The sequence below is a fragment of the Natrix helvetica genome (genome assembly GCF_964273705.1).
Source record: "Natrix helvetica genome assembly, chromosome: 16".
Lineage (NCBI taxonomy): Eukaryota > Metazoa > Chordata > Lepidosauria > Squamata > Natricidae > Natrix > Natrix helvetica.
In genome coordinates, this window is record NC_138563.1 from 8,369,771 (window position 1) to 8,393,742 (window position 23,972).

Below are 23,972 nucleotides of genomic sequence, written 5' to 3' on the forward strand. Positions count from 1 at the left end.
GATTTAACATAACAACCGCAGCGACTCACTTAACAAATGTGGCAAGAAAGAACGTAAAATGGAGCAAAACTCACATAACATAACTCTCTTTAACAGCAAAAATCGGGGGCTGAATTGTGGTCGTAAATCAAGGACTACCTGTATTGCTAAAAAGTGCTCAGTGCAGCACATAATACCTGTCTATGGAGATGCTCCATCATCCAGGTGACGGGTGCCCCAAAAGTGCTTTTCCAAAACGCCAATGGACTTCCTTGATTTTTTTATTTCCTTGAAATATTTTGCTTCTTGTCCAAGAAACTTCTTCAGTTCTGACTTCTCTTCAGTCAGAACTGAAGAAGTTTCTTGGATGAGAAGCAAAACGTTTTCAAGGGAAAAGAAAAAGACCCCCCCCCCCAAAAAAAACCTCCAGAAAGAAAGAAAACTCATATCAATATTCAGTCCTTAAACTTACATCTAATCTATGCAGGAATCTGTTGCTCCATCTTCCCATTTTTTGGAATATAAAGGCATTTCAAAACTTGGGAATGTCAAGAATTCCATACATTCATTCCTGTTGTGGTTTAGCTAACATGGGCAGCCAACCTGTTCTGACTGAAGCTTCCCAAGAGCCTGAAGCAAACTCCTCGTCCTGACAAAAAACCCTTTTATTAATTTGCTGTGAATTCTGCTCCTTCACACCCAGCAAAGTCTTTCGAGGGAGGATTTACAGTCACAGACCTTCTCTGGCTTGGAGAGCTGCCAGGCTGATATCTGCACAGAGAGGGACTTCTCCAGGTGCCGTCCACCAGACAGTGTCGGGGGGCGGCGCCTAGGAGCAGAGCCTTCTCTGTGGCGGGCCCAGCCCTGTGGAATGACCTCCCCCCCGGATATCAGGAGTACCTCTGACCTCCGCTCCTTCCGTGCAAAGCTCAAGACCCACCTTTTCCAAGTAGCTGGCCTGGCTCAACCATAGTTTGATCATATCGCTCCTGACGGGTTTTTTAATCTTGTAATTTTAATTAGGGGATTTTAAATTACAATCTTAATTCTACTTCTATTTATCTGTCTACCTCCTCCACGTAGACGTCTATGTTTATGTGTATGTACTGTCTATATTTGTATTTTATGTGTTTTTATTGTACGCCGCCCCGAGTCCTTCTGGAGAGGGTGCGGCTAACAAATAAAATTTTATTATTATTATTATTATTACAAAATTTGGCCAGGAGTCTCGGAGAGTCACAAACCGATTAAGCGAACTAATGGTCTCCTGCAAACTCCACTCCCCTTTTGCTCCTCTTTTATTTCCTCTGGGGCCCTTCATCATCCACCTCTGGCCTTCCTCCCAAGTCGATCCTTGTTCTTTAGCTGCTCCCTTCGTCTGGCAACTCTGCGCATGCAAACACTGGGAACAGGCTCCGGTTGTTCCTCTGCCTCACTGATGTCTGACTCTGAAGGCAGCTGATAACTGTCGGACGGCCCTGGCCCCCACTCTGCCTCTGACACAGAGCCCTCATCAGAGCCTTCCCCAGGACTGGCCCAGGTTCCTCCCCAACCCTCCTCACTGTCCGAATCGGCTGCCAGCTCCACTGGCAGGCCACAGGCTGCTTGATAATAATAGCATGTTAATTGGTTTTAATGTTTGTTTGTTTTTAGCTGTTTATATTTTAGCTTGTATGTAACTGTCAGCCACTCAAGAGTTACCCTGTGGAAGTCTGGGGTGGCCAATACGTTTTATATAAATGAATCAATGTTAAAGCAGAACGTGGATTGTTATTTTGTACAGTTGGGGCCTTGTGTGTTCTTTTGAACCGAGTTGTTGCCCTTCCTGAGTCCAGCTCGTAACTCTGGCCGCTTCTCATTTCCTCTGCAGGCTCCAGACAGTACAGTGCAGCCATTGCCTTCACCCTGGCACTCTTTTCACACCTGATTAACCACGTCAACATCCGCCTGCAGGCCGAGTTGGAAGAAGGAGAGAACCCAGTGCCAGCCTTCCAGAACGACGGCACCGGTAAGGACACGGGTTCCCTGGAGAGCTTCACTTTGGGCGGCTCATCTCTTGATCCTGGGGGCAAAGCGGGTGGGGTCAGACGAGAGCCCTTCCCTGAACCCAGCTCTTTAGGAGCCATGCACGGAGACGTTACCAACACAGTTAGTTGACTAACAGGTTGTGTTTCTCGGTGCTAAAGGCAACCTATTTGTTTCTTTTCATTAGCTGCCACCTTTATTATAATTTTTATAAACCACTCAAGGCAGAGAACATATCTACTGTATTTTGGGGAGTATAAGACGCATCTCCCCCCCCCCCCCCCAAAAGAGGGTGACAATTTGGGTGCATCTTATACACCAAATATAACCCCACTCACCAGAGGCCAAAAACGCCAGGCATGGCGGGAGCGATAGCCTGTGGCAACCCCTGCAGCCTAGAGCAGCTGATTGGGGGTATTTGGGCAGTCCGATCCACCCGCCCATCAGCTGTGCTGAATCAGGCTGCCATAAGTGCTGAAGCTGACCTGGCTGGTCAGAGTTTGCAGCAACAATCACATTCAGAAAGCACAGTAACTGATTCAGCAGGATTCAAAAAAATAATAATAATATACAATGCATTACCAAAAGCAGGTTTTCCAAGGCAGCAGTAAATACAAGCAAAAAACAAGCAGTTTCACTTTCAGTTCTCAGCTAAGCCAGGCTCCTTCCTGTCTCCTTGTTGCTCACACAGCAAATTTCAGAGTCCAAATAGCCCTCATTGGCTGACTTAGTTGCTATGCCTATTCCAGCCACTCTTCAATGGCTGACCTGTTGCCATGGCCTATTCCAGTTCATGAATGTATTCACAACTTCTGGTGGCAAGCTGTTCCACTGGTTAATTGTTCTCACTGCCAGGAAGTTTCTCCTCTGTTCCAGGTTGCTTCTCTCCTTGATTAGTTTCCTTTTGGGAAGGCCAAGAGGGCAGGGTGGGCCTCACTCCGAGGGACGGGATGTGCCAGAGGGTGGACGCCAGGGCAGAAAAAGCTCTTCTCCCTGGACCACTCCGGCCGGAGTCCTTGACCAATAGGGTCTGTATTAGGTCCCTTCTGCCAGAATGATTGATGGCTCAGTTCGGGGGCTGTGTGAAGTGGGGGGCAAGGTCCATTGTGTCTCTGGGGTTTTGAGCTGCAGCTGCCTTTGGCTCTCCTTGCAGAGGGCCCCGAGGCTCAGGAGACGGCAAACTCAGTCAAGAGAGAAACGGAAGCTGACCCGGCTGGTCACCGGGCCCCGGGGGAGTCACGGCAGAACGACAGCCAAAAGGGCAAGAAGTACTCCCGCCTTTCTTGCCTGCGCCGTCGCCGCCGGGCCCAGAAGCTGGACGAGAGCGACCTGAGCGAGGGCTTCGACTCGGATTCCAGTCCGGAGTCCACCAAAGCCAGCGGCGCCTCGGAGACGGGCTCCGAGAAGAGCGATGAGGAAGCCGAGGCGGCCTTTGACATGGAGACTGATTCCGACATGAACAGCCAGGAGTCCCGCTCGGATCTGGAGGACATGGAGGAGGAGGAGGCGGCTGAGGCAGAGACCAAAGGGGGAGGCGGGGGAGGCCAGCCTCCGGGTATCAAGAACGGGACCAGGGGAGCCCCGGACTTTGTGGCAAGCGAAGGGGGTCGGCCGCAGGACTTGAAAACCCCCGGCCTGCCCAAGACTGACCCTCCGGAGCCCGTGGCCAATGGGCCAGGCTCCTTGGGCGGCAGCGAGGCCAGCATCGCCAGCAACCTGCAGGCCATGTCCACGCAGCTCTTCCAGACCAAGCGGTGCTTCCGGCTGGCCCCCACTTTCAGCAACGTCCTTCTCAAGCCGGGCTGTGGGCCGCCCGCCCCGAAGGAGGCGGCAGGAGATGGCAAGCCGTGCGTCAATGGGGACGTGGAGAGGTCCGTTGCACCTGAGCCAGGTGAGCTGCAAAGAGTTGGTTGGGGAAGAGAGAGACGGAGGGGCAGGGAAGGAAAGGGGAAAGCTGGGTGTCCTCCCCCACCCCTACAGCTTTGGAATGTTTGCAGATTGTGTCAACACAGGGAAGTGACCCGTTATCTGCTACATTTCCCATGGGCTCGATCTCCATCTTCGCTGATCTTTTACGCTGTCCCGAATCGGGTCAGTGTCGGGAGTCAGCATCCCGCCCAGCACCCCAACTGCAGGGGTAGCTGATGTATTTTAAGGGAGATTCGGGTTAATTTCAGAGTTCCAAATAGCATCCAAAATTAAATCGGAGTCCAAGGCGAAGGATTCCTCAAAGCTCCAATTTATTAAGAGAGCCTTGTTGGCACATCTGGGGAAACCCGAATCTGAAAGCTTCCCGGTTTTCCCCACCCAGTTGAAAGTTCAAGATCTTTTCCCCTACACCCACAAGTCCAATCTCCCACTGCCATGCTGACAGTTCCACCCATCCAGTTCCAGTCAGCTGCAGCGGTGCAGAGACAAAGGATGACCTTGGCTTTCTAGAAAGAATGTTGTTATGGCTACACATCATCTAACTCCGTATGATGCCCCCTCCCGTTTTCCCACCATAGAAAAGGCATAGTAGAATAACAGAAAGTGTGGCAGGCCAAAGACCCCAAAGAAAAGATGGCTGCAGGCCTGACACTGGGTTTATCTGCCTCTCGGGCTGAAAATTCCCAGTATAGGCCCATTATAAAACTGGGCACAAATCTCTTAAGACAGTGAAGGCGAACCTTTTCAGCGCTGGAAACCCGGAATCTGCGTGCATGCACCTGCCAGCTGGTGTCCGCGTGGCCGGAGCACCGGAAACCCGAAGAGCAGCTGGCTGGCGTGCACATGCCTGTTTTTGGCTATTTTGCAGCTGTTTTTGTGGCCATTTTGTGGCCGTTTTCCGACTCTCCAGTGCCCACAAAGACCAGCTGGTGACAGCGCGCATACCCACAGAGGGGGCTCTGTGTATCACCTCTGGCATTGTTCCATAGTTTTGCCATCAGGGCTCTTAAGACTTCTATAAATGGGTGGGTGTCTCTGTACAGGAGCTTAGTCCTCGAATTACAGTGGTTCTTTCAGCACTGAGAAAAGTGACTTACGGCCGTTTTTCACCCTTACCACCTTTGCAGCCTCCCCGTGGTCACCTGATCCGAATTTAAATGCCTGGGGACTGACTCACATTTATGACCGTTGTTACGTCCCAGGTCATGTGATTCCCCTGACAAGCAACGGGGAAGCCAGGTTCCCTTCGTGTGGCTAACTTAACTGCAGCGATTCACTTAACAACCGTTGTAAAATGGAGCTAAACTCCGTTAACAAATGCCTCACTCCTAGCAACAGGAATCGGGGGCTTGATAACGGCCGTAAATTGAGGACTGCCTGTATTTGGCTTCTAATCCCATAATCCAGTGATGCTAAACCTTTTCGGCACAGTTGCAAGGAAACGTCCCGTGCGCATGTGCGCTTCTCAGGGCCGCGCTCTGGAGAAGCCAAACTTCCGGGTACTAGCACGTGTGGCCCCCCCCCCCCCCCCGATCAGCTGGCTGTCGTGCACGCACAGGCCAGTTTTCGGCACTGCCCCGTGCGTGTAAAGGACAGCTAATTGTCGCACGCTAGAAACCCGGAAGATTAAAAGGGCAAGGCTGCACCCTCCCGGAGACACAGCTTCATGTGCCACTTTGGACACGCATTCCACAGGTTCGCCATCACGGCCATGATCCCTTGGCTGCCCACTCCCCGCCATGGAAGGGGGCTGTCCCGCTCTTTTCCGGTCCTGCCGTCCTTTGCCCCTTGCTGAGTTCTCCGACCTCTTGAGGGTTTTAACAATCCCTGATCTTTCCCTGTTCTGAGACGATGTTTCCGAGTCGGAAGAGAGCATCTCCAGCAGCCGATCCTGCCGGAACGAGCGCTCGCTCCAAGAGAAGCTGGAGATTATAAGTGGCGAAGGGTTGCTGCCGACGGTCAAGGTGTTCCTGGACTGGCTGAGGACAAACACCGACCTTATCATCATGTGCGCGCAGGTGAGTGGCTCTCGTCTCCTGCAAAAGCCTCTCTTCCCCTCTCTTTGGCCGCCTTGGGTTCTAATGTCCCTAAGGCAACTGGACTTTCTGGTTTTTCTTTGAAGACATTTCGCTTCTCATCCAAGAAGCTTCTTCAACTCTGACTGGACGGTGGGGAAGGGAAGGATTTATATTCCTTGCAGACAGCTGGTCATTTGCATCCTTTTAGATGGTCAATGAGGCCACTTGGAGGTTTATTTGTGTCTTCTTTAAAGACATTTTGCTTCTCATCTAAGAAGCTTCTTCGACTCTGACTGGATGGTGGGGAAGGGAAGGATTTATCCTCCTCGCAGACAGCTGGTCATTTGCATCCTTTTAGAGGGTCGTTGAGGCCACTTGGAGATTTATTTGTGTCTTCTTTAAAGACATTTCGCTTCTCATCCAAGAAGCTTCTTCAACTCTGACTGGACGGTGGGGAAGGGAAGGATTTATATTCCTTGCAGACAGCTGGTCATTTGCATCCTTTTAGAGGGTCATTGAGGCCACTTGGAGGTTTATTTGTGTCTTCTTTAAAGACATTTTGCTTCTCATCTAAGAAGCTTCTTCAACTCTGACTGGACGGTGGGGAAGGGAAGGATTTATATTCCTTGCAGACAGCTGGTCATTTGCATCCTTTTAGAGGGTCGTTGAGGCCACTTGGAGGTTTATTTGTGTCTTCTTTAAAGACATTTCGCTTCTCATCCAAGAAGCCTCTTCAGCTCTGACTGGACGGTGGGGAATGGAAGGATTTATCCTCCTTGCAGGCAGCTGGTCATTTGCATCCTTTTTAAATTGTCATTGAGGCCACTTGGAGGTTTTGTCTGTGTCCTCAGAATCACCTGGCAAATGGTTTCCATAGTCTGCAATTTTTTTCATTTTTAAAAAACATAAATATCATCCTGGCAACATTTCTACATCGTTAAAGCATCCGTTATACTCCTTCTATCCGTACACGTATACCTTTATATATCAATATCTATACGTATATATCTATTTTTGCACATTTTCATCTACATATAGTTATTTATATTTATATTTCCTTTATTCCTATTACTCTTTCCATGTACGTATTTCTATACAATGCGTCTTATATCCTTCTATGTACGTACATTTCTCTTATACTTCTTATTCAGTACTATTTTATATACAATCTATCTTACATTCCCCCCTTTCTTAATTCTGCAGTTTTATGATTATTTTCTAATTTCTTAATCTCCCCCCTCCCCTTTATTGCTTTCTTATTCTTTGCCTCTTTCCTCTAGCCATTTGTACCATAAATTCCATACTGAGTAATACTCAGATTCTTCTTTGTCTTTTATTTCTTTTGTGAGTCTGTCCATTTCCTTTCGGCTTTCTCTCTCTCTCTCAGGAGGAGCTCTGGGTTAAAAGCCACATTATTGGGGGCTCTGAAGGACTTCCCAATAATTCGATGCTCTGGCACAGGGGTCCCCAAACTTGGCAACTTTAAGACTTGTGGACTTCAGCTTGGCTGGAGAATTCTGGGAGTTGAAGTTCACAAGTCTTAAAAGTTGCCATTTTTGAAGACCTCTGCTCTAGCATTCGGAAGAAACAAACCTCGCGGTTGAAGCAAAGACTTGGAACGCCTTGCTGAGACCTCTAAAGCCCCTGGAGGGGGGGGTCCTCCAATATCCAAACTTCCCTGTTTTTTGTGTCCCCACCTTTTCCAGCTGATGGCGCAGGAGGGTCCAGGAGTGGCTTGTTCAATCCTTATTTGCCCAAGAGACTGAGTCAGAATTTAAACCACACCTCCAGCTTCCCCTGCTGATATCCAATTCCGACTCAGTCTTGCCCGAAAAGAGATGTAAAAACTTTTGCTTAATTGGTTTTCTTTCCTAGAATAGTTTTTTTTTCTTCATTTCTGTCCATTAATTTGATGTCGCTATTGGATGGAAGGTGTTTGAACTTGGCTCACAGGTTCTTTCTTTCCACCTGATTGTGTTAGAGTAACAAATTGTATGGGCCAGATCCTGCTGGAGGTCCCAGGTTCCTCGCAGGCAAGCTACTGGCTGGGCCGGCCATTGGAGTCCATTGCGGCTCCGTTTAACTTGCTTCCGATTACTGGCTCATGAGCGGGCCAGGGAGGTTGCCCTGCGTTGCCGTTGGCTCTCAAGGGCTGCAGCGGGCGGACATCGAGGCTGCAGGTGCGAGGAGCGCGTGTGTGACATGCCGGCATTCCTGCATAGCTGCAAACGGTCTGGAACGACATGAGAGCGCGATCAGCGCTGACCTAAGACTTGTGGAGGGCTGCGCAGCCGACCCGATGATCTCAGGGCCGTTTGCTCACCCGCACCATTGGTTTTATCCGGAGGTTTCTCCCTCATGAGTATGGGGCCCTGGGGGCGGCCATTTTTTGGGAGAGCTTCTTGGGTGGCGTCCATCTTGGGAAGGTCCTCGTGGTGGTGGCCATTATGTTAGTGGCCATGAGGCGGTGGCCATTTTGTTGAACCTCCGGGAGGAAGTAACATAATCAGCGGCCACTTTGTTTCCCCTTTTTCTCTGCCACGAGGCTCATTGCGAGGCTTACTTCCAGAAGAGCCACATGTGACCATCTACCAGACTGTTGCATTTGGGAGCGATCATAGATTCCTCCTCCGGCATGGTGTTCTTGTCCCAGGATCGTAAGGCTAGCCTGGTGAAACTGGTCAACCAGGTACAGAGAGAATGGCGTGTACCCATAGTTACCTTATCCCAGTTGTTGGGGAAGTTGATTTCATGCATAGATCTTGTTCCATGGGCGAGGCTCCATGCTAGAACCCTCCAGTGGTTCTTGCTCCCGTACCAAAGGAGCAAGCGTAGCGCCTCGTCTTTTCAGGTTCGAGTACTCCCCCACGTGAGGCTCTCCCTGAGGTGGTGGGTTTCTCCAGCGCTAGCCAGAGGGTGTGGTTTCAGGGAGCCGGACAGACTTACCCTGACCACAGACGCGAGCCTTTATGACTGGGGGGCATTGTTGGGGTGTGTTGGGCTGCCCAGGGTTGGTGGTCCCCTCGGGACCTTACACATAACATAAACTGGCTGGAGTTGCGTGCTACTCATCTGGCCTTTCGACACTTTCAGGCCCTTGTAGAGCAAAGACACATCCTACTCCTGACGGACAACGTGGCCACGAAGGCGCATGTAAACAGGCAGGGGGGGGGGGTAACTCCAGAGCCCTCTGGGTGGAATCTCAGCGCCTGGGCCATTGGGCGGAGAGGCACCTGTTGTCCATCAAAGCAGAGCACATATCCAGAGACGCCAATCATCAGGGGGACTGGCTCAGCAGGGCCACGGTGGACCAGACGGAGTGGCAGCTGGAACCAGAACTGTTCGAGGAGATCTGCAGGAGATTCGGACGGCCAGTGGTAGACCTCTTCGCGTCTCCGGAAAATGCCCAGCTCCCCAGGTTTTTCACGCGGTTCCCGACTCGGGGAGCGGAGGGGAGCAGTGTCCTATGCAGCAGGTGGCCCCCGGGTCTGCTTTATGCGTTCCTCCCCTCCCACTGATTCCACGGGTGTTGGGGAAGATAGTGATGGAAGAGGCGGAGGTAATCATGGCCGCCCCATATTGGTCACGCAGTCCTTGGTTCGCGGACCTTTAAGGTCTGTCCATTGCCAAATCCTGGAGAATCCCGCAGGAGAAGATATCCCTACGCCAGGGGGTCCGAAGCCGCAATGGCTCCAGTTGACCACCTGGGATTTGAGAGGGAGATCCTGGGAGAGGCTAGTTTCTCTTCACAGGTGATACGAACCATCGTGGCCCGGCCATGACCAGGATTTATAACGCCACTTTTTGTACTTGCTGCCGTAAGGCACATGTGGACCCCAAACGTCCCTCGCTCCCAAATATCCTGGATTTCCTTCAGGATGGGCTCGATAGGGGGTTGGCCCATAACACACTTCGGAGATAGGTCTCGGCCCTGTTGACTGTCCTGGTCTTGGACGGCCGGGAGAGCCTGGGCCGTCATCCGGTGGTGAAGAGGTTTCTACAAGGGGCAGCAAATCTTCGGCCCCCGGTAGTTCACAGGTTCCCATCTTGGGATTTGTCCACGGTCCTCCTGGCCCTAGTGGATCCTCCTTTTGAACCGCTGAGGACTGTGTCCTTACAGTTCCTCACATTAAAGGTGGTTTTCCTAGTCGCCATCACGTCGGCTAGGAGGATTTCAGAGTTAGGTGCCCTCTCTGTCAGGGAAGACCTTTGTATTTTCCAGCCTAAAACAGTGGTTCTGAGGCTTGATCCCGCTTTTATCCCCAAGATAAACTCCTACTTTCATAGGGCTCAGGAGCTAATTTTGCCGGACTTCTGTCCCAGCCCCTCTCAGACAGGAGAAATCCTGGCACAAGCTGGTCGTGCGGAGGGACCTCCGTATTTACATAAAGAGAACGACGCCCTACAGAAAAACGGAGGCGTTGTTTGTCTCTTTCCAGCCTTCTGCCATGGGTTCACAGGTGTCCTCTTCTACTATTGGACGCTGGTTGCGAGCTTGTATTGCCAGCGCTTATGAGGCGAGGGGCAAGCCGGTGCCGCAGGGGATAACGGCTCATTCAACTAGGAGTACGGCCACCACGACCGCGTGGAGCACTCAGGCTCTGATCGGAAATGTTTGTAGCGCTGCGACGTGGGTTTCCCCCTCACCTTTCATTAAGCACTATAGATTGGATGTGTTCGCATCTGCGGAGGCATCATTTGGGCGTAGGGTGCTGCAAGGAGTACATGCTCCCTCGGGTACCACGCACCAGTGAGTTCCCGCCGTAGGGACTGCCGCTTTGGTATGTCCCATCCTGGACCCTCCTGCGCCATCAGCTGGAGAAGGAACGTTGGTCCTACCTGAACCTTCTCTCAGCGTGGCGCAGGGCGGTCCAGGTCCCACCCTAGTTACTGTTTTTGGTTAGGTCCGGATCCCCGGGGGCTACTAATGTTGCAGGCAGGGCCTTGTTCTTCTTTCGTTTCTCTACTTGGAGCTGCGCCTCATCAGAATTGGATATCAGCAGGGGAAGCTGGAGGCAAGGCTTAAATTCTGACTCAGTCTCTTGGGCAAATAAGGATTGAACAACCTACTCCTGGACTGCTGCGCCATGCTGAGAAGAACGTTCAGGTAGGACCAACGTTCCTTCTCTCCTTGCAGAGTTCCCAGAGTTTATGGAATCGGCTTTCGGTCCTCCTGAACCTGCTTCCTTCAGCGGCAGATCTGCAAGATTCAGGTAACCCTTGTACGAAATTCTCTTTTTCTTCTTTCCTTATTTCTCTCCCCCACCCTCCCCTCTGAATATGTATGTGAGGAAAATATCCCAGATATATTTTCTACATATCAAAAAAATGGCCAAGCAGACTATGATCAACAAAAAGCATCTAGTTTATTACACTTGCGCAAGTGGATTCCCACACAAATGGGAATAGCTGCTAGGTACATAGGCGCACCTTAAATATACAAAATGATGTATCCCATGCGTCATAACTTGGATACAAAAATAGAGTTGCGTGCAAAAAGTACAATGTGAAAAATACATGGAAATTCCCCAAATGTTCTGAAAAACCCAGGTAAATCCCAGTAACATCCGTGTTCAGAAAGCCCCAAAAGACCTCGCTTTCCCAGAACTAAGCAATAAGATCATTACCGGCTTCCTGCAAAACATCTCCTGTTCCAACCCATCAGGCTATTTCTGGTCAGGTCTTTCTTCCCTCTAGGCTCTGTGGTTGATGGACTCCCTTCATATATAGAACGGGTCAACTCATAACATTGCCATGGTGAGGAAAGGGGTGGGGGGAGCTCATTCCAGGCATACTTTCGGCTAGAGTCGGATCTCAGATTACCGCAGCAGGCTTGTGAGTTGTGCACCTCTTTGGCGAATGTGATTTATGACACAGACTGAGGGCAGGGAAGGAACAGGGGTAAAGTTCAGCTTTAATTCAAATGAGGCTCAGATCTGACTGCAATAAGGTCTTGCCAAAATGGTGCTCCTAATAAATGACTAGTTTTCTTTTGAAACTTGGCTCGAGGTTCATGAATTAATTAGGGCATCTTTCGGAAACCTGGCAGAATGGTTGCAGGAACTGGGCCTAGTCTAGGGAAGAGAAGGACTAGGGGAGACAGGAGAGCATCTTCCAATATTTGAGGGGCTGCCACAGAGAGGAGGAAGGGGGTCAAGCTATTCTCCAAAGCACCTTTGAAGGCCAGACAAGGAATAACGGATGGAAACTGACCAAGGAGAGATTCAACCTGGGAATAAGGAGGAATTTTCTGACAGTGAGAACAATCAACCCATGGAACAGAAGTTGCCTTTGGAAGTTGTGGGAGCTTCATCCCTGGAGGCTTTCAAGAAGAGACAGGACTGCCCTCTGTCAGAAATGGTGTAGGGTCTCCTGCTTGGGCAGGGGGTTGGACTAGATGATCTACAAGGTCCCTTCCAACTCTGTTAATCTGTTCTTCTATTCTTGTTGCAGGGTTGTTTCTCTCCAGCGAAGTGAAGAGCATGTTGTCGGGCTGCGAGCTTCCCGACTTGAACACTTGCTTGCTCCTGCCAGAAGACGTGGCCCTCCGCAACCTGCCCCCCTTGAAGAACGCGCACAAGAGGTTTAACTTCGAGCTGGACCGGCCTGTCCTTACCGAAGTGGAGGAGGTGATGGAGATTTCTTTCTTTCTCTTTTTTTTTAAGAAAAAACACCTTAAGAGTTGGATGTGGGTTGAGGGCTACAATAGCAATAGCACTTAGACTTATACAGCCCTCTCTACGCGGTTTACGGAGTCAACTTATTGCCCTCAACAATCCTCATTTTACCCACCTCGGAAGGATGGAAGCCTGAGTCAGCCTTGAGCTAGTCAGAATCGAACTCCTGATTGTGGGCAGAGTTAGCCTGCAATTCTGTATTCTAACCACTGCACCACCACAGCTCTTACGGTTACTTCCACTGTTTGTCCATCCATCCTCTCCCCCCGCCCCCAGCCCAGCTGCCTTCGGCAGCCTTTTCCTTGGCTTGACTCCCCCCCCCTGGCTTCTCCCCTTCCCCTAAAGTTTCCTCTTCCCACAGTCCGTAGTTCGCATCTGTTGCATCCGAAGCTTCGGCCATTTCATCACCCGTCTACAAGGCAGCATCCTGCAGTACAACTCCGAAGTGGGGATCTTCATCAGCATCGCGCAGTCGGAGCAGGACGGCTTGCTGCAGCAGGCCCAGGCACAGTTCCGCATGGTGAGGCCAAGAGGGGGTTTGGTAGAAACCGTGAGGTGGGCAGGAGAAGGACTAGCTGACCCATCTTCCCTGTAACTAGTCACAACCGTTGGCCTCCTCCTCCTTCTTCTCCTCCTCCTCCTCCTCTTCTTCTTCTCTCCTCCTCCTCTTCTTCTCTTCTCCTCTTCTTCTCCTCCTCCTCCTCCTCCTCTTCTCCTCCTCCTCCTCCTCCTCCTCCTCCTCCTTCTTCTTCTCCTACAGAGTGCAAATATCTGGTCCCACTTTTGTTTCTTACATCATGAAACTACCGTGTTTCCCCAAAAATAAGACAGGGTTTTATTTTCTTTTGACCCCCAGAATAAACGCTTGGCTTTATTTTCGGGGAGGCCTCATTATTTTTGAGGTGCAGGAGGCAGCGAGCGTGGTCCCCTCATGGCTGCTGCTGTGTTGCAATATTTTCAGGGAGGGCTTATGCATGCGCTCAAAAGCCCCATTGGGCTTATTATCCAGGGAGGTCTTATTTTCAGGGGACAAGGGTAGGTGAATAATAAAGAGCTATAGCAGGATTCAACCCAACGTTGCTTCTTTCCGGATCTTAAAATTGCGGGAGGGGGGGGGGTTGGATCTTTAAAACATTGAAAAGTTTTCTGGGCCTTTCCAAAGTTTTGCGTGCCAATGTTGTGTGGTGAGCACAATTAAAGAAAGAAAATATACCTACGGCGTCTGGTATCGGTTAGAGAATGAAGCGTTACGTGGATTCACTCTTCGCCACTGGGAGTTTTTGGAAGCCGTATCCTAAAAAGTATTGTCCTAGTGATGCATTTGGAAAACGGAGAGGTCATAGTTTAAGAAGCAGGCTAACTTGGTCTCCTTCCCTCCCTCCTAGGCTGCCGAGGAAGCCCGACGGAATCGGCTGATGAGGGACATGGCCCAGCTTCGGCTGCAGGTACAGGGGGCGGGGCTGAGTGGGGAGGAGGGAGGGTCAGGTGTTTGTCTGAATTGGGACCCTGCTCCGATCAGAGCCATTCTCCTGGGCAGGGAAGGAAACTGCCTTGCCAAATCATTTATTTCATTCATTTGATTTGACTTGACTTAGAAGACCGTCCGTCTTGGGAAGTAATCCTGCTGGGCAAATGCAATTAAATAGAAATAGCGCTTAGACTTATATACCGCTTCACAGTGCTTTACAGCCCTCTCTTAAGTGGTTTGCAGAGTCAGCCTCTTGCCCCCCCCCTCCCCCAAAACAATCTGGGTCCTCATTGACTTCGAAAGGAGGAAGGCTGAGTCAACCTTGAGCCAGTCAGATCCAAACTTTCGGCAGTGGGCAGAGTTAGCCTGCAGTACTGCATTCTAATCACTGGGAAGGAAGGAGGGAGGGAGGGAGGGAGGAAGGAAGGAAGGAAGGAAGGAAGGAAGGAAGGAAGGAAGGAAGGAAGGAAGGAAGGAAGGAAGGAAAGAAAGCAATAGCCCTTAGACTTATATGCTGCTTCTTGGTGCTTTGCGGCCCTCTCTAAGCGGTTTACAGAGCCAGCTGCCCCCTACAATCTGGGTCCTCATTTTACTGACCTCGGAAGGACGGAAGGCTGAGTCAACCTTGGGTCCTTGTCAGGATTGAACTCCTGACTGGGCAGAGTTTAGCCTGCAATACAGGTAATTCTTGAGTTACCACAATTCATTTAAGTGACTTATGGCCCTTTTTCACACTTAACGACCGTCGTAGCATCCTCGTGGTCATGTGATCAAAATTCAGATGCTTGCCCACTGACTCCTATTTGTAACGGTTGCAGTGTCCAGGCTTCACATGATCCCCTTTTGCAAGCTTCCGACAAGCAAAGTCAATTGGGGGAAGCCAGATTTAGTTTTAGCAACAACTGTATTACTAACGTAGCAGCTGCAGTGGTTCAATTAACAACTGTGGCAAGGAAGGTCGTAAAAAGAGGGCAAAATTCACTTAACAACTGTGATTTTGGGCTCAATTGTGGTTGTAAGTCGAGGACTACCTGTACTGCACCACCAGGCCTCAGACATCAGTGTAAGAATCTTAGCCAGTTGGGAGCCAGCAAACCACCAGAAAGCATTTTCGTTCGCACCGTGCCATGCGCTTCAGTTGGCCGTCCTGTTCGGCAAGTATAAAAGGACACCATTGGCTGAAAGACTCTGTCCCTGGGGCTCAGGAGAGGTGGAGACTGTGGGCCACACGCTCCTTTGATGTCGGAAAAACCGTACCGTATTGTTCAGAGTATAAGACGCACCTTCCCCCCCCCCCCCCAAAAGAGGATGAAAATCTTGGTGCATCTTATACTTCGGTGCGTCTTATACTCTGAAAAATACGGTACCCTGCCAATAATTGATAGGTATCGACACTGCTTATCTCCAGTGGCTGCTTTAAGGATGGACGGGGACAGTCCATAGCCGCAAGGGCAGGTGGCCAGATTCTGTGCAGCTGCACTGGGGATTCGTTGCCAACATGTGTCTACTCCACCATAGTCACGTTATATCACAAATGTGGAAAATCCTTTGCACTGCTTAGTCCTCTCCCTTTTAGTATTAAACGGACAACCGGCCACGCATTTTATGGACTGTAATTTTAGTTTAGTTGGGCCATGTGTAATTGGCAGACTGGATTTTATCATCGATTTTAGTTTTATTATTTTATATTGAGAGTTTTCAGTTGTACATTTACGGAGTTGCTTTTATTCGTTCTGATCTCTGGCCTCTGACCATAATAAACTGAATTGAATCGAAGTGTAATAATAAACACCAGGGAAAAATATGAAGCACATAAGCGAAGAAGAGACGCAAAGAATCCGCTTTGCACTGAATCAAATATCGCAATATTCCAACCTCCATTCATCGCAATCTGTATTTACTACAGTAGTGGCCAAAATTGCGGAAACCTTTTGGGAAAAGTGTATTCCCAGGCCATTCCAGCAATGGAATGTGATCATCGTCATAAGTTTTGGTAGTGTGATTAGTATTATGTGATACACCCAGGAGCAAATAACACAGCACACCGAGCCTTAAGACAATTAACAGTGGTTTATTTACAACCATATACAGGCAAACACATGCAAAAGATAAAATCCCTTACCATTCACTACAGACACAAGGAGAGAACTGAATACAAGCCGAGAAGAAGAGGGAACATCCTCTAGTAGCCACCTATGTATAGACTTGTGTGGACCTCCCACCAGAGTCTTAAAAGGGATGTACCATAGCTGCAATGAATCAATCTTGTTTCATCAGCCTCGCCTTCAGCTTACAACAGGGGTGTCCAAACTTGGCAACTTTAAGACTTGTGGACTTCAACTCCCAGAATTCCCCAGCCAGCAGAGCTGGCTGGGGAATTCTGGGAGTTGAAGTCCACAAGTCTTAAAGCTGCCAAGTTTGGACACCCCTGGCTTACAAGTTACATCTTACAGTCTTGCATCAGTTGGCAGCTATTAAATCCTCAAGGGGCTTAACAATTATCTTGAAGCTCAAAAAAATAAATTAAAAAAAGTGGCCATCAAACCTCAAAAGTACACTTTTCCCCCAAAGGTTTCCACGATTTTGGCCACTACTTTATGTTAATTCTGGGAGAGGGATTGTGTTCCCAACTGAGAAGCTGCTGAGTTGTGTGTATTAGCATGGAATAACTTCCTGGCTTTGTCGCTTTCTTCTGACCGGCAAGGAGCCGATGTCTTTTTTTCCATCCCAGCTTCTTCACTAAAGAGTCTTGTTTCCATTTTCCCCTCCTTCCCCAAACAGCTGGAGGTGTCCCAGCTGGAAGGCAGCCTCCAGCAGCCCAAGGCTCAGTGTGTGATGTCCCCTTATCTGGTCCCGGACACTCAGGCCCTCTGCCAGCATCTCAGCCCCATCAGGCAGCTGGCCGCCAGCGGACGTTTCATCGTCATCATCCCACGGACAGGTAAGCAGAACGCAGGTAGAGCTGAAGCCGGCGCATTCCTGGTAGATTTGGCATGGGGAAATTTCTCTGTACCTACCTGGAAGGGAAGAAGAAGGCTTCTGCGGCTGTTGGACCAGGGGAGACGTGTCTTTAAGGAAGATTTCCGAGCCCCCTTGGGACTCTGGAGGTTGCAGGGGGTGGGTGGGGGGCGCTGTTGTTAAGGAGGAAGCAAGAGAGGAATGCTTGGCTCTCGTTTTCTGCTTTTAGTCATCGATGGCTTGGATTTCCTGAAGAAGGAGAACGCAGGAGCTCGGGACAGCATCCGATACTTAGAAGCAGAATTTAAAAAGGGAAACAGGTAGGCTGTCCTGTCTCTGCCCTGCTTTTTTCCTCCACATATTCATCAGGCAGGGGGGGGGAAAGCATCCCAGATGTCAAATTACCTACATTAAGCATGTTGAATGAACGACCGTATTTTTCAGATTATAAGACGCACCTAAATTTAGAAGAGGAAAAACAACAAAAGGGTTTTTTGGCCTCCGTGTGCCCCATTTCTGTCCCTTTTCAAGCCTTTTTGTCTACCCATTTTTGAGGCTTCTGTTGGTCCCTTTTCAAGGCCCGTTTGGGGGGCTTTTTTGGGACTGTTTTTGAGGCTTCATGGCTCATTTTTGAGGCTTTTTTGGCCTGTTTTTGAGGATTTTGTTGGCCTGTTTTTGAGGCTTTTTACAGCCTGTTTGTTTTAGGGGAAAGGCCGAAAAAAGCCTAGAAAACGGGCTGCACATAACCCCCAAAATGGCCCCCAAAACGCCAAAAACAGGGCTTGCGGAGGCCAAACAGTGGGCGGGGCTTTGACAATATTCGGTCTTATAAGACACGCAGAAATTTTCACCCCCTTTTTTGGGAGACAAAAAAGCCTACCTTATAGTCCCCAAAATACGGTCCATTCCAAAGAAGAAAACTCAAAAGGACATTTGAAAGGAACTGCTTGTTCCCTTATTTTTTCATTGATCGGAAGGTAGTTTTTCCTCTTCTTGAAACTACACGTAGTCCTCAAATTGCAACAGTTCATTTAGTGACCATTCAAAGTTACAACAGCACTGAAAGAAATGACTTATGACAGCCTTTCACACCAACTGTTGCCCCATTCCCATAGTCACATGATCAGAATTTAGACCCTTGGCAGCTGACTCATATATTTCTGACGTTTGCTTTATCACACAATCCCCTTTTTGCGACCACCTGATGAGCAAAGTCAACCGGGAAGCCAAATTGACTGAACAACTGCACTTGTTCCCTTAACAACTCTAGCAAGAAAGGCCATAAAATGGGACAAAATGCACTTAACTTTGTCTCGCTTAGCAATAGAAATTTTGGGCTCAATTGCAGTCATAAGCCGAGGACTCCCTATACAGGAGAGACTGGCCGTGGGAATGAGTTTTTGAAGAAAAAAACTAAACAAATCAAGCTCCATTCCAAAAGCTGGAAGCAGCTGTTTTACTGATAATTTTTAAAAATCGGTACCAAAAAATAAAATCCTTTGGGCTGATAGTTCTCCATCGTAGAGACAGAAACTTTCTCCACTCTCAATTCTAAAGCCAGTTGCTGCATCTGTCTCCTTCCTTATATTTAGAGTAGGGCCATCACTACTTAGGAATATTAGTAATATTATGATTCTCTCCTGTCATCTCTTCTCCAGGTACATTCGCTGTCAGAAAGAAGTGGGAAAAAGTTTTGAGAGGCATAAGCTGAAGAGACAAGATTTAGATGCTTGGTAAGCATGCAGGCTTCATCTCTTAACTCGGGGGTCTCCAACCCCAGGGCCATGACCCACTACTGGGCTGTGGCCTATTTGTGCAAGGGACTGGCCAGCGCACACATGTACAGTAGTGGCCAAAATTGTGGAAACATTTTGGGGAAAGTGTATTTTTGAGGTTTGATGGCTAAGAACACTACTTTTGGGGGCGGGCAGTTTCACAATAATCATATTCCTGGTTGCCTGGGTGAAAAATTTTGCTTACATTTGGCTAAATAGGAAAGACTTTGGACACTTAATTGGAAATTAACAATGGCCACAGCTTATAAGGAAAATCTGTACCAGATGTTCTACAGACGGCATCTTCCCCCAGCATGGCTCCCCAAAATGTTTAAAAATTTGGCCCCAAATTGTTGGAAGCGCCAAAAAAAACCCACCAGGCACCTTTTTTCCGTATGTGGTGGATATGCAATGAGGCAAAAAGATATTGGAAAATGATACAATCATGGCTGGAACAAATGGTGGGAGATCAAATTCTGTTCAAACCAGAAATGTTTCTCCGAGGCCTAATAAAAATACATGGAGGCGTATAAAAAAGATGTGCTTTATCTAATTATACACATATTAACTGCGCCGTGAATAACCTATGCGCAGTATTGGGGAAAAAGGAAATGCCCCATCAGAGTTAGACATCATTAGGAAAATGTTGGCCTGTGCGGGAGCAAATAGGGTCACCCTCGAATTAAAAAATAAAGGGGAGTCGGGATATTATGAAGTTTGGAATGGATTTTATTATTGGGATAAGACAAGGTGACAAGACTGGGACAAATTGTAAATAATGGGATTGGATAGAAGAATAGATAGATAATGTATTAAGTAGGCCGACAGCTAATGGAGGAGATTTTCTGTATCTACTGTGAACTCCCTTAAGTGTCTCACTTAGCAACATAAACGTTGGGTATCGGTTGAGGTCATAACTCGAGGACTAGCTGTACCTGAGGGGGCTTTTGCCAACAGGTTTTTCTCTCTCTCGCTCCTCCTGTCTTTGTCTCAACTTATGTCCCCCCTCCTTCCCTCCCCAGGAACCTCTATAAGATCTTGGACAGCTGTAAGCAGCTGACCACCTCTCAGGGAGGCAGCGAAGACGACACAGCTGGCATGGTGACCGTCATCACCGGCTTCCAGCTGGAGGATCCCAGCAAACTTTCTGCTCCCATGCAGGTAGGTGAAGGATTGAGAGCTGGAAGGGACCTTGGAGGTCTTCTAGTCCAACCCCCCCCCCCTGCCCTGCTCTGGCAGGAAACCCTAGACCAGGGGTGTCAAACTCAATTTCACTGAGGGATGCATCAGAGGTTGTGTTTGACCTGGGGGGGGGCAGCTCTAAGTCACTCATGTCGGAGCGGGGAGGGGGGCGCACCTGTTATGGCCAAGTGCTACAGGACTTCCCTCAGATTCTCCCTCCCTCTCATTCTAATCTTCCTTCCCTTCTCTTTCCTTCCTTTCTCTTTCCTTCCCTTCTCTTTCCTTTCTTTTTCTTCCTCTTCATTCACCTTTCTTCTTCCTTCCCCTTTTGACTTCCTTGCTCTCTTTCCTTCTTATTCTTTGTCTTTCCCTCTCTTCTTTCCTGTCCCTTCTTGCATGCTCAAAAGAAACATTTCTCCTTTTGTTTTGGTTTTAGATTGTTTTTGATAGCCCTCTGCCAGCGGAAATTGAGCCTGGGGGAGGTCATGCAGGCCACACACACCCTCCCCCCGGCCCTGTTTTTGCTGGCAGAGGCACTTGTAGGCCAGATCTAAGCACCCCCGTGGACCATTTGACAGGAGTTTGACACCCCTGCCTTAGTCTTTCCTTACTAGACAAATCCAAATAAACCTCTCGAAATAATGATGCTCTTCCCCATTGCTACAACCACTTCCCAAGAATGCCGTGTGGGAAGACAAAAGATGAGCTTTATTTGTTTAAGAAAACTTACATAGCGGCCCGGCTCACTCTGTGAATGTAGACAGCTTACCAGGATTTTTAAAAAAAGAAATGTTATAAAAGAAGTTTAAAAACAATAACACCCTTGTAACTAAGAACACGGGACGTGGTGGCTACAGGATGCGGTGGCTCGAACTAAGACGCTGAGCTCATCGATCAGAAAGGTCGGCAGTTCGGCGGTTTGAATCCCTAGCACTGCATAATGGAGTGAGCTCCTGTTGCTTGTCCCAGCTTCTGCCAAACTAGCAGTTCGAAAGCACGTAAGAATGCAAGTGGAAAAATAGGGACCACCTTTGGTGGGAAGGGAACAGCGTTCCATGCGCCTTCAGGGGCGTTGAGTCATGCCAGCCACATGACCCCAGAGACATCTTCGGACAGTGCTGGCTCTTCGGCTTTGAAACGGAGATGAGCACCGCCCCCTAGAGTCAGGAACGACTAGCACATAGGTGCGAGGGGAACCTTTACCTTTTAGGAAGATTGACAGTTTGTGCAGGATGCAACAGCAGTGGATTCCTGCAGGGGGGTGGACTAGATGAGCTCTGGGGTCTTGAGCTGCAAGGCTGGGACCTTTTCTGCCGCTCAGTGGAATCCTTTCTCTCCTCTCCTCAGTCCGCGATCCAAGCAGCGGCCAACGCCAGCATTGAGATCCAGAACGTGGTGGAGTTTTACAAGCAGTGGAAGGAGATGGGCTGAGCCTCTCGGGACCACCGGGTTGGTTGAAGCTCCGTCTGCCCGTCTCTGGACGCACCGCATTGGAACGAAAGAACGTCAAACCACAGGCGCTAACTTGGACGCGACGCAACTGCGGCGGCAACCCACCAAAACAAAACTTGAGCAACCGGGGTGTGTGCGCCAAACACACGGGCGCGCAGGGGGGGCGCGCACACACAACACGCAAGCAACTGCCTCGCCATCACCTCCCCTCCCAGCAGAGGAGGTGGCGCGCGTGGGGACATCGCAGCCACTCTTGGGGGAAGAGAGGTGCACCTTGGCCACGCCCCGGACAGACAGCGGCGGGAGGGAGGGAGGGGGCTCCATTCTCGACGCTTGCTCGGTTTTTCATTGTCGGAAAAGCGCCAGCGGCTCGGCTCCCGCGCTTAAACAATGAAACAAAATGGATAATTCCCTCGATTTTTTTACCCTCCCCCCCCCCCCGCTCCCCCATCTCCTGACTGCAGGACGAAACCTCCCCAGGGGGGCCTGCGTGATCCTGGCAGGAATTGATCAGGATTGCTGGACGAGCTCTATTGGAAACCGGCGGTGGGGAAAGTGGCACGCGCTTGTCTTCGTTTTTAACTTAAATGTTCTTTTCCCCCCCTCCTTTTACCGTGTTTCTCGGGCGAAAGTGACTCATTTTCAGGGCGCCGTTCACACTTGGAAACCTTGGAAGGACGGCCAACAGTAGCCAGGGAGCTGGGAAGGTTTTTAGGACTGTATAGGCTATTTATTCCTCCCCCCAACTCCTTTCTCTTTCTCCACCTTTTGTCCTTTTAAAAAATATGATTCTTTCCCCCCTTTTTTTCTTCCTCCTCCGCAGCCCCGGAGCCCTTTGCATGCTGTCTTCCCTCGCCCTTTCCTGAATGCTGGGAGGGGACTGCGAATCCCAGCCAGCCTCTTCGCGTCACTGCCTGCAGGACGGAAAAAAACCCCATGCCCATTAACCAGGGACTGACTCAGATGAAACCTCCACCCTGGCCTACTCGCCCCCTGTTTCCCTTTAGAAAGTGTGATGCAGGACAGGACGAAGGAACGCTTCTTACGATGCTGGGGATTGGCTTTGCCCCACTCGGTATATAAACCAAAGCGGCAGGTAACGGTCAGCAGCCCCAACTCTTCCTCCAACCTGGGGTAGCCGGGCTGAGTGCCGTCTTCATTCTCTGTAACACCACAACGCTTTGTCTTTGCGTTGCGTGCTCTTAGCTTATTCCGATAAGTTGGGGAGAAGGGGGCGGGCCTGGAAATCCCGTTTTTTTTCCCGGCCTGCCCTGCGAGGAAACCCCCGAGGCCTGGCCCCTGCCTTGCCTAGGCGTGGAAAAGGAAGCGTGGGGCTTCCGCCAGCCACGTAGATGTCGGGCGTCTCAACCGGCGGTCCTTCCTGCTTCCGTTCGCCGGCAGAGAAAAAATGCCGTTGCTTTGATCTCCTCCTGCCTGCATTGCAGTGTTTGTCACCTTTGGCTGCTTTCTCTCTTTCTCTCTTTCTCTCTGCCGGCTTTCCCCCCCTGTTGCCTCCCCTCCCCTCCTCCAAGGCCCCTCCCAGCTCCTTCCCTTTTGGAGTGGCAGACAGATCAGGAGCTGGCTTGGCTCTGTATCTCCGGGAGGGCTTCTCCCCCTTCCTTCCTGACTTGCCGTCGCAGAAACGGTGCCCAGGAAAAGAAGCCTTCTGCGGATGGGTCCTGATTTTGAATCCTGGGAACAGAATTAGCCCTCCTGCCCGTCCCCCTAGCCGCTGGGAAGGGAACAAGGGGAGAAGCCCCTTAGTCTGCAGAGAGACTCGGGGCGTGGCCAGCCTGGGAGGTTTAGCGGGGGGGTCTGAGCACACTCGGCTTGTAAGACCCCTGCAAAGAGAGGGAACTCTGCAAGAGTCGGCATCCGTGGAGAAGATCAGCACAATTTTGGCATTGATTTAACTTGGGATTGTGTTGGGGTTTTTGGGGGGGTTGGGTGGGGGTGGGATCGAAGCTCGTGCGGAAGGGACATTTTAAAAATTCAAGCGTTTGAGGGTCGCCGAGGCTGGCGGTCTGGTCAGGGGCTTCTCTTCAAGTGCTCTCTGGGGTGGGGAGGGGGGAGGGGTGCATCGGTCTGAGCCACGGCTAGCCTGTCTGTTGACAATGTCAAGAGCATCTCTCTTTTTTTTTAATTTTTATCGTTTTTTTGGGGCAAGGGGAATTGCATTGCCATAATAATAAACATTTGTGAAATCAAAGAGTCCGCGTTTGTACCTTGAGGGGGGAAGAACCGTAATGGGGGTGGATGGATTGGGGGGGGGTGTTTCAAGAGGTTTGTTTCCTCGACACTCACCTGGACAGGTAGAAGGAACATCTGCTGGGCACCCTGGTTTCTGGAGAAGCTTCTTTTCAGAATAACCCGGGCATGGAAGGCTGTCCAAAAGCAAGCCATGACCCACAGGGCTTTCCAACAACCCCTTTCATGCCCTTGTGGCAGTGGTAGGTTCTGGCTCCCGTCGCAACCGGTACACTGTGCATGGGGCTGGGCCTCCATCGGG

General features: G+C 49.9%; 2 protein-coding genes across 2 annotated transcripts in view; both read left to right on the forward strand.

The window, feature by feature from the left end:
- SMG5 (SMG5 nonsense mediated mRNA decay factor) overlaps nucleotides 1-23,398 on the forward strand; it is a 47,027-nt gene extending 23,629 nt beyond the window's left edge. Inside the window, exons 11-22 of the mRNA XM_081968511.1 lie at nucleotides 1,850-1,987; nucleotides 3,158-3,895; nucleotides 5,782-5,951; nucleotides 11,089-11,164; nucleotides 12,405-12,580; nucleotides 12,990-13,148; nucleotides 14,014-14,073; nucleotides 16,878-17,037; nucleotides 17,284-17,374; nucleotides 18,713-18,787; nucleotides 19,852-19,990; nucleotides 21,359-23,398. Of these exons, the coding sequence (XP_081824637.1) occupies nucleotides 1,850-1,987; nucleotides 3,158-3,895; nucleotides 5,782-5,951; nucleotides 11,089-11,164; nucleotides 12,405-12,580; nucleotides 12,990-13,148; nucleotides 14,014-14,073; nucleotides 16,878-17,037; nucleotides 17,284-17,374; nucleotides 18,713-18,787; nucleotides 19,852-19,990; nucleotides 21,359-21,442 (2,066 nt within the window). The 3' untranslated portion in view covers nucleotides 21,443-23,398. The remainder of the gene's footprint in view (nucleotides 1-1,849; nucleotides 1,988-3,157; nucleotides 3,896-5,781; nucleotides 5,952-11,088; nucleotides 11,165-12,404; nucleotides 12,581-12,989; nucleotides 13,149-14,013; nucleotides 14,074-16,877; nucleotides 17,038-17,283; nucleotides 17,375-18,712; nucleotides 18,788-19,851; nucleotides 19,991-21,358) is intronic.
- Nucleotides 5,987-23,972, forward strand: part of TMEM79 (transmembrane protein 79) — an 89,213-nt gene continuing 71,227 nt past the window's right edge. The window contains exon 1 of the mRNA XM_081968553.1: nucleotides 5,987-6,482. The gene's annotated coding sequence lies outside the window, so the exon portion shown is untranslated. The remainder of the gene's footprint in view (nucleotides 6,483-23,972) is intronic.